Source organism: Engystomops pustulosus, chromosome 11 (assembly GCF_040894005.1).
Source record: "Engystomops pustulosus chromosome 11, aEngPut4.maternal, whole genome shotgun sequence".
NCBI classification, from domain to species: Eukaryota; Metazoa; Chordata; class Amphibia; order Anura; family Leptodactylidae; genus Engystomops; species Engystomops pustulosus.
Genome location: NC_092421.1, coordinates 10,582,564 through 10,599,182, shown reverse-complemented (window position 1 = coordinate 10,599,182; position 16,619 = coordinate 10,582,564). Strand labels below are relative to the sequence as shown.

General features: G+C 42.8%; 1 protein-coding gene across 1 annotated transcript in view; it reads left to right on the top strand.

Moving 5' to 3' along the window:
- The first annotated feature begins 1,441 nt into the window (after nucleotides 1-1,441).
- Nucleotides 1,442-16,619, top strand: part of P2RX3 (purinergic receptor P2X 3) — a 33,120-nt gene continuing 17,942 nt past the window's right edge. The window contains exons 1-7 of the mRNA XM_072130376.1: nucleotides 1,442-2,141; nucleotides 5,911-6,046; nucleotides 8,332-8,403; nucleotides 10,715-10,778; nucleotides 11,370-11,448; nucleotides 13,720-13,797; nucleotides 13,984-14,107. Of these exons, the coding sequence (XP_071986477.1) occupies nucleotides 2,017-2,141; nucleotides 5,911-6,046; nucleotides 8,332-8,403; nucleotides 10,715-10,778; nucleotides 11,370-11,448; nucleotides 13,720-13,797; nucleotides 13,984-14,107 (678 nt within the window). The 5' untranslated portion in view covers nucleotides 1,442-2,016. The remainder of the gene's footprint in view (nucleotides 2,142-5,910; nucleotides 6,047-8,331; nucleotides 8,404-10,714; nucleotides 10,779-11,369; nucleotides 11,449-13,719; nucleotides 13,798-13,983; nucleotides 14,108-16,619) is intronic.

Here is a 16,619-nt window from a genome sequence, read left to right as displayed (position 1 = left end):
ACTTGGGTCCAATACTGTTCCAATTGTCCTGGAAATGTGTATATAACCCCCAGTAGTTCTCTAAAACGAAACGAAATGAACTTCTAAAGTTTCTAAACTAAAATTCCATTTTTGTTTTAGCCCATGTGAAACACTTAAAGGGTTAATAGACTTAATAGAAGTTTCTAAAGTGGGGTAATTTATGGGGTTTTACTATTATTTAGGCCTTTCAAAGTCACTTGAAAGTTGAGTTGTCCCTCAAAATGAGTTTTGGCGATTTTCATGAAAATTTTTAAAAAGTGGACCCAAAGTTCCGCACCTCATAACATCCTAGAGAAAGGAGAGGACATATAAAATATCATCTCAACATAAAGCAGACATTCCGGAAATGTTACTTCTCAAGATCTGACAATTATCTGCCTTGAAAGCAGAACATTTAAAACTTTGAAAATTTTTCCAAATTTATGCCTTTTTTTTTTTTTTTTACTGAAACGCAAAATTTATCACTTACATTTTACAACTGAGGCTACATTCACACTGCCTTATGGGGGACGTATATACGGCCAACATATATACCCCGTATATACATCTCCCATGCACGGCGCCCTACGTTGCGGCACCATACCGTTCCGTGGCCAGGAGAAAGATGAGGACATGTCCTCTCTTTACCTAGAATATGGCGCCGTGCGTCATATATCCCTATGGAGAGGCGCAGCGCTCACCCCCTCCTCCTCTCCCTGGCGCCGACGTGTGCCTGCCATGTTACACGTAGCCTAACATCAAGTACAATGTGAGAGAAAACATTCTCAAAATCACCAGCGTTCCAAAGTTATCACCAATTATTCTAACACATGTCATATTCGAAAAACCCTGTCTGGTCATTAAAGGAAATCAACCACCAGGATGAAGGATTGTAAACCAAGCACAATGACATACTGGTGTGTGCCCCCTCTGGCAGGAGCTGCTCTTCTTTTAGCTTCTTATTCCCTGGTTTTTAAAAAAAAAAAAAGCTTTTAAAATTATGCAAATGAATCTAAGGAGCTCCAGGCTCCATAGGTGTTAATGTAGCCTGGAGCCCCGAAGGCTCATTTGCATAATTTTGAAAGCCTTTTTTTCTTAAAAACCAGGGCATAAGAAAATAAAAGAAGAGCAGCTCCTTCCAGAGGGGGCACACACCCGTATGTCATTGTGCTTGGTTTACAATCCTTCATCCTGGTGGTAGATGTCCTTTAAACTAAAAATAAGCGTCGGTGATAAAGTGTTAAAATAGCTGAATAATGAAGGTGCCAATGTCTGGACCCTCAGAGTTTGCATTACAGAAACAGACGAAAAAAAGTTGAAATTTGTATATTTTTTTTGTATCATTACCAAGAAACATCGCATTCCATGAAATGATCAGGTTGTGTTAGAATTTTGCAGTAGAGTTTCGCTCATGCCCCTTGGCACCGTTACAACATGTAGTGTGGATGGGAGGTCTCTGATGTTACTTGCATTATTTTTGCCTTGTGTTGATGTTTCCTTCCCCTTCGTTAAGTGTATTTTCTTACCATAAGTATCTCGCTCACGGAGAGAGGTCCTTCTCCCGATGTTATTATATCCCGTCTGACTTCATCTGCAGTAATTGAGTTTTGCAAATTGAAACATTTTAACAGTCCGTTGAGAGTATCAGAAAGAAATCCTTTTACGTCGCTTCGAGATACGGAGAAATATCACTTACAGATCAGATAAGAGCCATATGGAGGAACATTTACTCCAAGCCAACACACTCCAGGACTGTCACTTAGGTAGGAGGTCTTAGAAGACGTGGAAGAAGAGACAAGACAATTCCGATCCTCGTGTTTGAGGTTGGGTTCAGTCATTACAGCTAAAAGGGTCTTCCTGAGTTAACGCTTTCATAATTTATGAGGGACTTCCCGGAGAGTAAAAGTGCTAAAGAACCCAACACTCTTAAGGTGCTTCCGAGATTAATACACCTTCACAGCTTCTACGGCGAAGGACTGGACAAAGAAGAACTATCGGAAGAAGCCTTCGCTCTCCATGATGATGGGTTGTGTCACTGACTTCTTCACCTACGAAACAACCAAGTCTGTGGTGGTAAAGAGCTGGACCATCGGAGTCATCAACCGGGCAGTGCAGCTCCTCATCATAACCTACTTTGTGTGGTGAGTAGATCTGGTGGCTCTTTGCCTTTGGACAATCTTGACATATTTCTGGTGTCTTCTGTAGACACGTCTCTGGGTTTCGTCCTGTAGGTATCCATAGGTTGTATATGTTCCTTCCTAGAAGTGTCTTTAGATGTTTGAGCTTCGAAGGTTTTTATAAAATGATGATGAAGATTTGTAGGTCAGATGTTTGAATACGATGCGTTGTGATCCAGGATTGTTACTATACTTAGAGTGGTGACAAGGACATTTCTATATGGTTTCATGTATCTATGGATTCTAAGGAGCTTTGTGTAATACTATAAGACGGTGATATTCCCTAAATATATGTAGATAATGGGAAATATAAAGGCAGAATGAAAATGAAGCCTCATTACAACTGATGGTTATGACCATGGCTACTTACCTGGTGCACCTCACATAGTATACTTACAGTGGTTATGACCATGGCTACTTACCTGGTGCACCTCACATAGTATACTTACAGAGGTTATGACCATGGCTACTTACCTGCTACACCTCACATAGTATACTTACAGTGTATATGACCATGGCTACTTACCTGACACACCACATATAGTATACTTACAGTGTATATGACCATGGCTACTTACCTGACACACCACATATAGTGTACTTACAGTGTATATGACCATGGCTACTAACCTGACACACCACATATAGTGTACTTACAGTGTATATGACCATGGCTACTTACCTGGTACACCTCACATAGTATACTTACAGTGGTCATGACCATGGCTACTTACCTGGTACACCTCACATAGTATACTTACAGTGGTCATGACCATGGCTACTTACCTGGTACACCTCACATAGTATACTTACAGTGGTTATGACCATGGCTACTTACCTGGTACATCTCACATAGTATACTTACAGTGGTCATGACCATGGCTACTTACCTGACACACCTCACATAGTATACTTACAGTGGTTATGACCATGGCTACTTACCTGCTACACCTCACATAGTATACTTACAGTGGTCATGACCATGGCTACTTACCTGCTACACCTCAAATAGTATACTTAGTGGTTATGACCATGGCTACTTACCTGGCACACCTCACATAGTATACTTACAGTGTATATGACCATGGCTACTTACCTGACACACCACATATAGTATACTTACAGTGGTCATGACCATGGCTACTTACCTGGTACACCTCACATAGTATACTTACAGTGGTTATGACCATGGCTACTTACCTGGTACATCTCACATAGTATACTTACAGTGGTCATGACCATGGCTACTTACCTGACACACCTCACATAGTATACTTACAGTGGTTATGACCATGGCTACTTACCTGCTACACCTCACATAGTATACTTACAGTGGTTATGACCATGGCTACTTACCTGACACACCTCACATAGTATACTTACAGTGGTCATGACCATGGCTACTTACCTGGTACATCTCACATAGTATACTTACAGTGGTTATGACCATGGCTACTTACCTGGTACATCTCACATAGTATACTTACAGTGGTCATGACCATGGCTACTTACCTGACACACCTCACATAGTATACTTACAGTGGTTATGACCATGGCTACTTACCTGGTACACCTCACATAGTATACTTACAGTGGTCATGACCATGGCTACTTACCTGACACACCTCACATAGTATACTTACAGTGGTTATGACCATGGCTACTTACCTGCTACACCTCAAATAGTATACTTAGTGGTTATGACCATGGCTACTTACCTGGTACACCTCACATAGTATACTTAGTGGTTATGACCATGGCTACTAACCTGACACTTCTCACATAGTTCCCTACAGTGGATGGTATAGAACAGTGGATCCTCATGTAGACTGACCCAATTTTATATAGAAATGTTGGTATTATCTTATAAATGATCTTAAAATGAACCCATCTTTATAGTTTATATTGTAAATCCTATGATAAGTCTGGGCCACTTATCGGAACGTTGCCTAAAGAATTTTGTCTTTGCTGCAATCAAATCATCAGGTATCGGTCTCTCAGAGTAGTCCCAGTCATGGCCACAGTGAGAGCATTCAGGAGCAGAGTCAAAGATATGAGCCACGATCAGGACAGACAAAGATCATGCACTGCCCATAATCCAGGTCAAGTATGGACATGTCCAAACCCGGGGAACCAACCAAGGTCCCACACAGCCAGAAGGTCCAGGAACATATCATACAGGTCCATGCATGGAAACCCTCAGCAGACAACATGAGTGACAGCAGAATATGAACCCAGAGAAGAGGGACAGAGAAACCCATAAGTTGTGACCACCAAGTGGAGCAAAATGGCCGACTTCCGTCCTGACTACAACGGACCCTACCAGATTTATAGCACTGGGGGGACATTGCCTTCTCTGATTCTATGAATACAATAGTTTAGTGACACAATAGTAACAATGTTTCTTAAGTTTGTAAAATGTGCTTTTAGGTTTATGTAGCCATTGTTCTACACTAGACACGATTGTTGGGTCCCTGCTCTTCCTTTATCCCTGTGGTTGACAACACAATGAGACAACATAAGAACCGATTTGATGGCTGTTCAATAAATGAATGCTATTCTTTGTATAATAAATAGTTATACAATTTCCCAATATACTTTCTGTATCAATTCCTCCTGGTTTTCTAGATCTCTGCTTGTTGTCATTCTATAGGAGCTTATATGTTTACTTCCAGTGGATAGAAATCTGACCATGGTCACACAGGTGCATGACTCGTTATATACATGGTCATGTGATGTCACACAGGTGCACGGCTTGTTATATCCCTGGTCATGTGATGTCACACAGGTGCACGGCTTGTTATATCCCTGGTCATGTGATGTTGCAGAGGTGCACGGCTCGTTATATCCCTGGTCATGTGATGTTGCACAGGTGCATGGTTTGTTACAGCCCTGGTCATGTGATGTCACACAGGTGCACAGCTCTTTATATCCCTGGTCATGTGATGTCATACAGGTACACTGCTCATATTATCCTTAGTCATGTGATGTCACACAGGTGCTTGGCTCATATTATCCCTGGTCATGTGAGGTTGCACAGGTGCACGGCTTGTTATATCCCTGGTCATGTGATGTCACACAGGTGCACGGCTCGTTATATCCCTGGTCATGTGATGTCACACAGGTGCACGGCTCGTTATATTCTCGCTCATGTGGTGTTGCAGAGCTGCATGGCTTGTGATGTCAAACAGGTGCATGGTCCATTATATATCCCTGGCTCCCAGCTTCGTATAGAATGACAGCAAGCAGAGATCTAGGAAAACAATGTGGAATTAATACATAAAGTATGTTGTAAAATTGTAGAACTTTTTATCAGAAAAAACATGAACATTAATTTGCTGAAATGAGAACACCCCTATATTTTATTAATATGTATCCACATTGTAGTAGTAGTTTCCATTTACAATGCGTTTCGAGGAGGAGCTGCCGTCTCTCCGAAATATTCATACTCCTCATATTTTCTTAGGACTGCCTTGTTCTGTTCCTCTGTTATTCCTCCTCCAAACATATTGCCAACTCTGCTGTGTCCATTGTGATAATGCCTAAGCGATATATACAATCGGTGTATAGATGTGTATGGCTTATCCTGTTGTGTAGTCTTCCCCTTGGGGCTATATTTTGGCTATGCCCTTGCAGTGGGGGCGGCTCTCCCCATATGACCTGTATTCCGCTCTACATGTAGATCTTATTCTGTGGACAGAAGCCTCCATATTGATCTCTCTTTTGCTTCTAGCTGGGTCTTTCTTCATGAAAAGGCTTACCAGATCCGGGACTCTTCCATTGAATCCTCCGTGATGACAAAAGTGAAGGGCGTCGGGCGCTACAGTAAGCGCGTGATGGATGTAGCAGACTATGTCATCCCCCCCCAGGTAAAGAGAAAACCGATACAAACTCCACCAATTGTGCAGCAAATAATGAACATTTTAATGATTCCTTGTGATTTTTTTGCCCACAACTCTCAGGAGGCGATGGACGCAGATTTCTCCCTGTGCCTATATTATTTGTTCTTTTTTTTTTCCTTTTAGTGGACCGGTACCCCTGCAGAGGTCACACAGCAGATCCTCACCACCTCTAGACATAAGAACCCCTTAAGTCCCGGGTACTAATAACTGTTGAGCGCCAGTTGTGTGTGATGGTTCTTAGATGATGGTTCTCTAGATGAGGGATATCTCTTTCCATGTGTGGAAGCTTCTCGCAGCCGGTGAGGGCTGGGAGTCCATCAATTGCTTATAAAAGGTGGATGTAGGTTTCCCAAGGTCTTTGTTTCTGGCAATGGTCTCCATGAGACTATGCTCAATCTTTAGTCCCTCCCTCCCAAACTGGACCCCCAGTGCATGGCGCGATTGCAGGTATCTATAGAAGGCCGTAGGAGCTAGATCGTGACTAAGGGATGCAGAGGTCTTAAAAACCTTGTTCTGGTACAACTGAACCAGGTATTTAATTCCCCTGCGTGCCCAGAACTCAAAGTCTGGCAGAGATTTCAACTTTGTTCCATATGTTACGGCTGCTACCATGTTAGATGTGTAATAAAGCCCATGAACCTTCGCTCCCCTGTAAACAAAGTTGGTCAACGCTTCATAAGTGCCGCCTCTAGGACTACAGTTGGACTGTTGGAGTCCGCCGTGATATTCCCACCCTCAATTGCTGTGCTACTATTAATTAGAGCAGACAGAGGCTCCAGCGCTAGAGCGAAGAGCAAGGGAGAGCGGGGGCAACCTTCCCTAGTCACCTTGCTTATACGCATTTTTTGTAATAATTGGGTATGTTAAAGCGGTGACCCGTAATAAATGATTGATCTCTGTGTGGATTAAAAAATACTAAATATTCTGCCAATCCACCACATGTAATGAACCAGCCGTCTATTTACACACATGGCCAAAAAAAGGCAGACATTGCTTTTCCTCCTGCTTCAGCAGAACTTAGAAAAATAAAACTCATGAAACGGCCTGGACATAAATGATGGATCCTTGAAAGAACTTTGAGTAAAGGGACATATTACATTGCGGCGTCCACTAATTGGCATCACAGGTGTCCACAATCTTGTAATCAAACTGTGCCTTCTGGTGACATGGTGTGTACCAAATTATAGACAAGCATGTTTAAGGTAAAGGTTATAACACCATCTCCAAGCAGCTTGATGTTCCTGTGACTACAGTTGCACATATTCAGAAATGTAAGATCTATGGGACTGTAACCTCCCTGGACGTGGCCGCAGGAGAGAAATTGATGACAAATCAAAGACATGAATAATAATACGAGTGGTGACAAAAGAGACCATTAAAACTTCTAAAGAGATTAAAGGTGAACTTCAAGCTCCAGAAACATGAGTCTCAGATTGCAAAATCTGTTGTTGTTTGAGTAGAAGTGGCCTTAATAGGAGACGACCAAGGAGGACACCATTGCTGAAAATGAATCACAAAGCTTCTGGGAGAATGTCCTATGGGCAGATCAGACTAAGGCGCATCGGCTCTATGTACAAAGACTGAAGAATGAAGCATTTCTAGAAAAGACACAGTCCATACTGTGACACATGGAGGAGGCTGTTATGTGCTGGGGCTCTGCTGCATCTGGCACAGGGGGTCTTGAATCTGTGCAGGGTACAATGACATCTGAAGGTATTATAGAGGTCATGGGTCCTGGAATAGGATAATCACCCAAAACGCCCAAGAATTAAAATACTGGACTATTGTGAAGTGGCTTCTATGACCTGGAACCTAAATCCTATTGAGCATCTTTGGAAGAACCTGAAACCCTTCACCCCCTGGACACCGGAGCAGCTCATGAGGAGCAGAAGTCTCACTGACAGTCACCGGAACCGTATGATCGCAGCCATTGCCCCAAAAGGTCCTGCAACTAAACATTAAGCCAAGGTCCAGGCCGGTCTCATAAGTTTTACTTTTTACAAAATCCTATTGAAGCAGAAGGAAATTTCTGGCTTTCATTTCTTCATTTTCATAGAAATATAATTTCTTATTAATTTTGTCAAATTCAAGTTATTTCGGTGACCATTGTGGGTTTTTCGATCATTCAACAAGCGGTGCGTGCGTATATGACATAACGGAATTGGAGATTGATGCTGATTTTGCTAATCTTGCTATGATGGGCGTTGTGGATCTTTTCAACTATTATTTTTGGCTTTCTCTTCACCTTCTAGGGCTCCTCTGTGTTTGTAGTCCTCACAAAACTTATAACAACTCCAGAGCAGGTGCAAGACCACTGTCCGGAGGTGAGTGAGACGCAAGATTTATGCTGGAACACTTTCAGGCAGCCGGGTAGTCTGAGGCTCCTGGTCCCACCTCTGGATGACTGGCTATGGATGGTCCATTTCTGTGTAGAGTGCCTTCAGTTAAAGCCTCTTAAGATATACCGTATTTTCCGGACTATAAGGCGCACTTAAAAGCCTTGGATTTCCTTGGAAATCCAAAGTGCGCCTTATAGTCCAGTGCGCCCTATATGAGGCAGCGGACCCTACTTACATAGGTCCCCGCTACCGGAGACAGCAGATCTCCAGCGGGAACTGCAGACCACGCGGCACGAACAACTTCTGCCGCGTGGTCTGCAGTTCCCGCTGGAGATCTGCTGTCTCCGGTAGCGGGGATCTATGTAAGTATTCTATTCTTTACCTCCCCCTCACCTTCCCCGCTCACCTTCCCCGCGTTCCGCGTCTCGTCTCGGTGTCGCGTCTCGTCCCATCGGGTCTCCGTTCCGCCCCCGGACCTCCGCCACGCCCCCGACCCTGCGCCTTATAGTCCAATGCGCCTTATATATGGAATTATTACATATATAAGGCGCATCGGACTAATGCGCCTTATATTCCGGTGCGCCTAATGGCCCGGAAAATACGGTAAATGGCGCGCCATAAAGTGACCCATGATCCTTCATACAACATAAACAGGCCATAAAACTCCATATCAGGAGTTGTGCACCACCATACTTTACCATCTTCACAATGTTCCGAGGTTTGAGTTCAATTCACACGACGTCTTCCCTTCTATCTCCGTCCACTAGACCCAGAAGAATAATTTTGCTTCCATCCATCTCCAACACGCTGCATCATTTGCCTTTGGGCCGTTCATAGTGTTTCCTGATACATTTAGGACATGAGGTTGTTGGTTTCTTCTTAATGGTAACTCCGTTACCCTCTGACTTGGGTCTGACAATCTCGCTTCGTAGTCTTGAAGGATTTGCTGGATGGAGCCTACAACTTCTGAAATGAACTCCGCAGGTTTATTCAGTTCATTTGTTGTTGGTCCAGTAAATTTCACAAGCCAATGAGCGAATTTGTCAGTAGTAGGCAACAAGCGTGTGTAAAGGACTGACTGGTGACTTGTGATCATTGGCTAAACCGGCTCCATATTGACCATAGACCTCCTCCGTTTGAACAGCAGTTTTCTGCTTTCTTCTGCATCTTTCAGCTCGTGGCTACCACTTTATCGCATTTGTGATCATTTCCGTAGAACTAACCCCAATCAAATTTTTAATTCTAATAAGTTTTTCATCAGATCAATGTCTGGAACAACCCATTTTACCGGTATTTTAGAAGGAAATGCATTACAACCACCACTTGTTACCCTCCATCTTAAAGGGAACCTGCCCCACATTTTTCACAAATTCAGCTAGATCAACTAAATGGCACCATTCTTTTAGCTAAAAATGGTTTCCTTCCTATCCCAATAAAATCAACTTTGTTCTCTTACCTGACGTACAGCAAAACCTAGCAGGAGTCAGAGGAGCGGCTCCTCCCCATTCCTCCTCACCATTCAGCACCGCATGTCATGTGACCAGGGTGAATGTCATCTAAGATCCTTTACCCACTAACATTTGCAAAATCTACCCCATGTATGTATCTGATCACATGAAATCACAACAGAATTCATGGAGGATGGGGAGGAGTAGAAGAAAATCATAGTGGTTAAAAGACCTTAGATGACATCACCATGATCACATGATATAAAGTGCTCAATGGTGAGAATGGTGCATGGGGTGGAGTAGAAGTGAGTGAAGACTGCAGGACACGCCCCCTCTGACTCACTCAGGATCTCCCGGTATGTCAGGTAAGATAACAGAGAGAAAATCATATGGGGATGTGAGGGAAACAATTTTTAGCTAAAAGAAGGATCAGTAAGTGACTAGGGCCGCATGGGAACCTTCCACTAGCTGTATATGTGAAAAATGGGGGGACAGGTTCCCTTTTAAATGAGGGCCCCTCACTGGCCCCCACTTCTTGCTGTTATTACCGTATTTTTCGGACTATAAGGCGCACTAATAATCCTTTGATTTTCAACAACAACAACTGCATTGAACTGTGCACAGGTCTGCCACCTGCTGGTCATTCATCCTTATAATCAGGTGCGCCTTATACTCCGGTGCGCCTTATAGTCCGAAAAATACTTCCAATTCCATTACAATTAGTGGTTTGTAAGAGTTAATGATTTGCTTAGTAGGAATATAACTTCTAGTTTTTCTGGGGGAATCCTTTTTAGCTGTTATTTTTGATCACTCTTATAATTTCTATACATATTCCTTTTTTTTTTTAGACTGATGACAAATATAAATGCAATAATGACAGCAACTGTACAAGAAACAAGCCCACGTCTAATGGTGAGGACATTCTGTCTTGATAAAATCATTTCATATTTCCTTTTTTTCAGCACATTTACGGTTCGAGTTGCATCAAGTCGATGTTATTTTGTCCACCGAGAGCCATAACTTTTTTTTTTTTTATTTCTCTCATCAATCTGGCTGCATGAGGACTTGTTTTTTGTTGGAACAGTTGAGTTTTTGTAATATCAAAATTCTAAATGTGTAGTTGCAAACCTTCAACAAATTATTATTACAGCCATTGCACAATAATTTAGTTTTTTTTGTGTATAAGTCATCTTTAAGTCTGTAAGTCAGTTTAATTACAGTAATATAAGTGTAGATTATATTAATTTGCGTCCTCTGGGCCATGTCGAGTGTTGTACACACCAGACAGCACAATAGAAACCCTTTAACATGTTGTTTTTTTTAATATTTCCCGAGAGCCATAACTTTTTATATGTTTTGTGTGAGGACTTGTATTTTGCAGAATGAGTTGCTGTTTTCATTGCTAGCCTATTGACACACTAGTGTACGGTAGATACACTTATGACTGGTATATAACCCTGCCCCTTGCACAGATGGTGAGGAAGTTGTACTTGTGTACTACAGGTTTTCTCACCGGCCGTTGCGTTCGATCATTCTGTCAGATTCAAGGTTGGTGCCCAACAGAGAATGACACTGTCCGTACGTAAGTAATACACTGTACAATACTAATAGGCTGTATTCACACGTCTTTGGATCTGTAGTATTGGTTGTAAAAAAAAATAATGTTCTATGTACTTGCCTCTTATGCAAACCTATGTGTTTCCGTGGTTACAGACTAAAAGCTTACCCTATGTAGTCTGATCTTGTTGTTATGTGTAATGCCTTTCTCTTTGCTTTTTATGGCTAAACTGTGGACCATAGTGGGAGCCTAAATGGAGTTTATTAGTTTTTTTTTTATTTTTTTTTAATCAGAAAATAGGAACAGACACAGGGAAAGAACCACAGGGAAAAAAGAACTGAAGTCAGGCCATTAGGCAAAATGTACCCCTGTGTACCCAGTCTGCTGCCCCAAAAGACTGCAAATATGTAACAAATTTTACCCCTCAGAAGAGGAGAGAGAGACAGAATGATACGTTGGAATGGAATAAAAATTATAGATCAAGCTTTATTAACATAAACGCCTATTCCACCTGTTACACATAGGGGGTCATTTACTGAGGGCCCGAATTGCGTTTTTCCGTCGGGTTACCTGAATTTTACAGTTTTGCGCCAATTTTCCCTGAATTGCCCCGGGTTTTTGGTGCACGCGATCGGATTGTGGCGCATCACGCGATGGAAGTGGGGGGGGGGGCGTGGCCGTAAGAAAACCCAACGAATTCGGAAAAACCGTGGTATTTAAAAAAAAAAAAAAAAAAAATATGTCGCTTGACATGCGCTTACCTGCACCCAGGATAGGACAGTGAACTCCAGTGAACTCCGACGGACTTCAGCGCAGCAGTGCAGCGGTGCGCTGGTGGACATCGGGAGCACTACCTTAGTGGATCGCCGGAAGACCCGAATCCTCGACGGAGACCACGCCGCTGGATCGCGACAGGACCGGGTAAGTAATTCTGCCCCATAGTGTTACAAAGATATAAAATTCAAATGACAGACAAGTGCAGTTCTGAAGTGTTAGAACACAGACAACAAGCAGTCATGCCCGGAGATATATTGGAGGCATAGGGTAATGATTCGTTGGAAAAAAAAAAGTGAAGGACTGGGAATATATAAAGTAACATGACCCACCAATTTGTACAATAATCTAGTGATTAGTATCATGCTGACTCAAACATGGAATAATGTAGTAGTGTAGTATAATGCACACTGACTGTCAGATACATTGATGGGCAAAAACTGCGCTCCTAAATATATAACTGTCACACAGTGTACCCCTGAGTATATGTGATGCACACTGACTGTCAGATACATTGATGGGCACACACTGCGCTCCTAAATATATAGCTGTCACACACTGAACCCCTGAGTATATGTGGTGCACACTGACTGTTAGATACATTGATGGGCACACACTGCGCTCCTAAATACATAACTGTCACAAACTGCGCCCCTGAGTATATGTGATGCACACTGACTGTCAGATACATTGATGGGCACACACTGTGCTCCTAAATATATAACTGTCACACACTGCGCCCCTGAGTATATGTGACCACACTGACTGTTAGATACATTGATGGGCATACACTGCGCTCCTAAATATATAACTGTCACACACTGCACCCCTGAGTACATGTGATGCACACTGACTGGCAGCTACATTGATGGGCACACACTGCGCTCCTAAATATAGAACTGTCACACACTGCGCCCCTGAGTATATGTGACGCACACTGACTGTTAGATACATTGATGGGCACACACTTTGGTCAGCTATTGTATGCACAGTATTGGTTCTGGTATTAGATTTCTGCAGCCATGGGCTATAGTCAGACGTAGCACAGAGATGACATTATCAGTGCTCCCTATTCTCCATTACCATGTAATGATCTTTTGTTTATTGTCATTGCGCCAAATATTAAAAGATTACTGAGATCTCTGGTAATGGATGACGGTGCTGAAAAGTTTCCTTCACAGTAATCAGTGTGCTGCGTGCCAGGTGGGCTTCAGAGTCCATGACTATTGATTCAGGTGGGATATTCCAATTAGGGCGTCTTTAAGACTGTGCTGTAGTCGGGTGCCAACACCTCCTCAACCTTACTTCCGTGTGCCGGGGTATAAATTGCTGAACAGTAAGAAGCACCATATGTTGGCACACAGAATGCCCGGGGCATCTTAGCATGGAGCCGCAGGTCACCGTGCACCCCCATATTCATGCTCTGTTACTAATTTGAAGGGAATGTCCAGAATGGTAGCACCACCCATGTCTATCAGTTGTTATAAAAGGTAATAATCACGAATTTGCATCTTTCTTAAGGCCCATCTTGATGGAAGCTGAAAACTTCACAATTTTTGTCAAGAACAGTGTGAGATTTCCAATTTTTGACTTTGAGAGGTAAGTAGCCTTGTAGACATTGTCCACATTGTTTGAATATTTCTCTCCCGCTCATTGCATATGTGACAGGACAGCCACTCTCCAGGAGCTACAATGGTTGGACAGTGACTTGTTCCCATCTCTATTGCCTCAGACCTATTATCAGATCCTCGTCCCCATGTAATTCTCTCTCTTTTATTTCTTTAGGGGAAATCTACCAGAAAGTCTGAACTGTCGCTTTCACCCCGACAAATCCCCGTTCTGCCCCATATTCAGACTCGGAGACATTGTCAAATTTGCCGGTCAGAACTTCACCAACCTGGCTGAAAAGGTTTGTACTCTACATTATTGGGATATTTTTAATACCCCACCTGGGAGTGAGACGCGCGCCTGACTCCTCATTGGTTCAGGTTGTTGCCCCACCCCCTGCAGTGCTGCTCCCTCTGCTGTATGTAAACACAACCAGTTGTAGCTGGACACAGCGAGACTCAGACGGTGGCTGTTGACTTACCCCTCCCTGATTTAAGGGTCATAAATGATGTAAAGGTCCATAAATGAAAGTGAGTTGTTGTTTCCTTGTCGTAGTCCTGTACTAAAAACATTCCTCATTGATAATTTACTATTCGCTTGTGACCACAAAGTAGCATTTTCTGCAGCAATTACTCCAGGATCCTGATGATAAATCCTCAATTATTTATCTACTAACTCTAATTGATATCTTTATTGAAATCTAATAGCTTTTTGATATTTAAAGGGCTTGAAGCACATGACCGCTCTCTTCCATAAAACGGCTCCGCAGGTTGTGTGTGAGATTGCTGCTCAGACCCATTCACTTCAATGTGGCTTTAAAGTGTGACCGTCATTTGAGATCATTTTCTTAGATCATGTGTAGGGGGATGTGGGAAACATTTTTCTAATATACTTCATTGGCAAATTCTGCTTAGTTTGTCAAAAGAATCAAGCTCCTCCCATAGAGATGTGTATTCCAGCCTGTACAGTGTGAGTCTATGGAGGCTGCATGAGCTCACAAATAATCTCCCTGTGTTTGGTTACACAGCTCTGAGAAGGGAGGATTCACTTTCAACTTGATAGGGCTTATATTGGGCTTATATTGTAGCATACTACAGCCAGGGAGAGAACAGAAAGGGTTAACACTCACAAATGTGTAACAAACAGGAGGGGAGAGAGAGAGCAGTCTTCAATCCTATAGACAGATTTCCCATAGCCATTTTTGTGACCATTAGCATAGTCTGTCATCTTTTGCTTTTACCTTAGAATTCCCATAACAACAGAGAAGTAACATTGTTACTAAGGTGCACATTGTAGTCTGTTTCTTTACAAACTAAGCAGAATTCCTAAATGAAGTCTATGAGAAAGATGTTCACAACATTCCCCTCCATAATATTGCATATCATCGGAAACAACAGTTTCTTCTTAGGGCAGAAGGATCAGGACATCTCGGCTGAACAGGGTAAGGCACAGGAGCAGATAGATATTGATTTTTCAATTCCCTCATAGACATTCGCACCGTGTTCGGCCAAACATGGAATAAGATTGTGATTGACTACTCTAGTGGGGATTTAGCTCCCTTGAGAGTATGAGAATTGGGCATGTACTAAGCCATTACCTTTAGTTTTATAGTATCTAGAAACATACTGGTGTCATATTAAAGACAAGAATTTCATCTTTCAGATCACATCAGGCTTGTGGTTCTATGAGCTACAGACAATAAAAGACACTGGGGCAGATTTACTTACCTGGTCCATTCGCGATCCTGCGGCGCGTTCTGTGCGGTGGATTCGGGTCCGGCCGGGATTTATTAAGGCAGTTCCTCCGCCATCCACCAGGTGGCGCTGCTGCGCTGAAAGTCCGCTGGAATGCCCTGAAATTCACCGGCCTATTCCTAGTGAAGGTAAGTGCAATTTTCGCGACACATTTTTTTTTTAAAATGCGGCGGTTTTTCCGAATAAGTCGGGTTTTCGTGCGGCCACGCCCCCCGATTTCCGTCGCCTGCATGCCAGCGCCGATGAGCCACAATCCGATCGCGTGCGCCAAAATCCAGGGGCAATTCAGGGAAAATCGGCGCAAATCGGAAATATTTGGGTAACGCGTCGGGAAGACGCGAATCGGGCCCTTAGTAAATGACCCCCACTGTTGGGAATGTGAGCTGCAGATAAATATCCAGTTCCTGCCTTTTTTTAACTGTCTGTATCTCTGGTTCTATAATTCACAGAACCAAAAGCCTGATGTGATCCAAAATGTTATATTTGTATCTTTAATACGGCACCATGTGTTTCTCAAGTGATTATCCCCCTTAAGCTTCTAACCTTGACCAAACTCTAGAAAGGACACTTGATACCTTACCTGAGGGGGTTGGGAGTTTAATGGAGAAACAAACTGATGACAGGTGTCATTTTAAAGAATAAAATAAAAATTGTAAAAAACAAAGTCCAAAAGAAATAGTGGGAAATTAATTTGCAAATAAGTTTTCCAGTAGGGGACAAGGAAAACCACGCCTCTTTTGTTACCTTATAACTTATTTGTATATATCCCAGAATCCCCCAGTGCAGCATCAATGGCTGTAAAACTTTACCCGCCTCTCAAGGCGGCCTAAATTGGCAAAGTCTCAGTAAGAAGAACAGTTACTTCCTGACCCTAGTCAAAAGCCTCAAACCTGTTACCTACACTGTACTAAAGAGATGCAACCACATGGAAACAGCACTGTCTACAGTTGGGAGTCTGTTCCTTCGGGAATAGATATACTGGTTTGGCTTTAATCCCATGTCATCATGTCATTAGGCTTCCTGAATGTCATGCTTGATGTCAAGGGGGCTGCCTCAAAA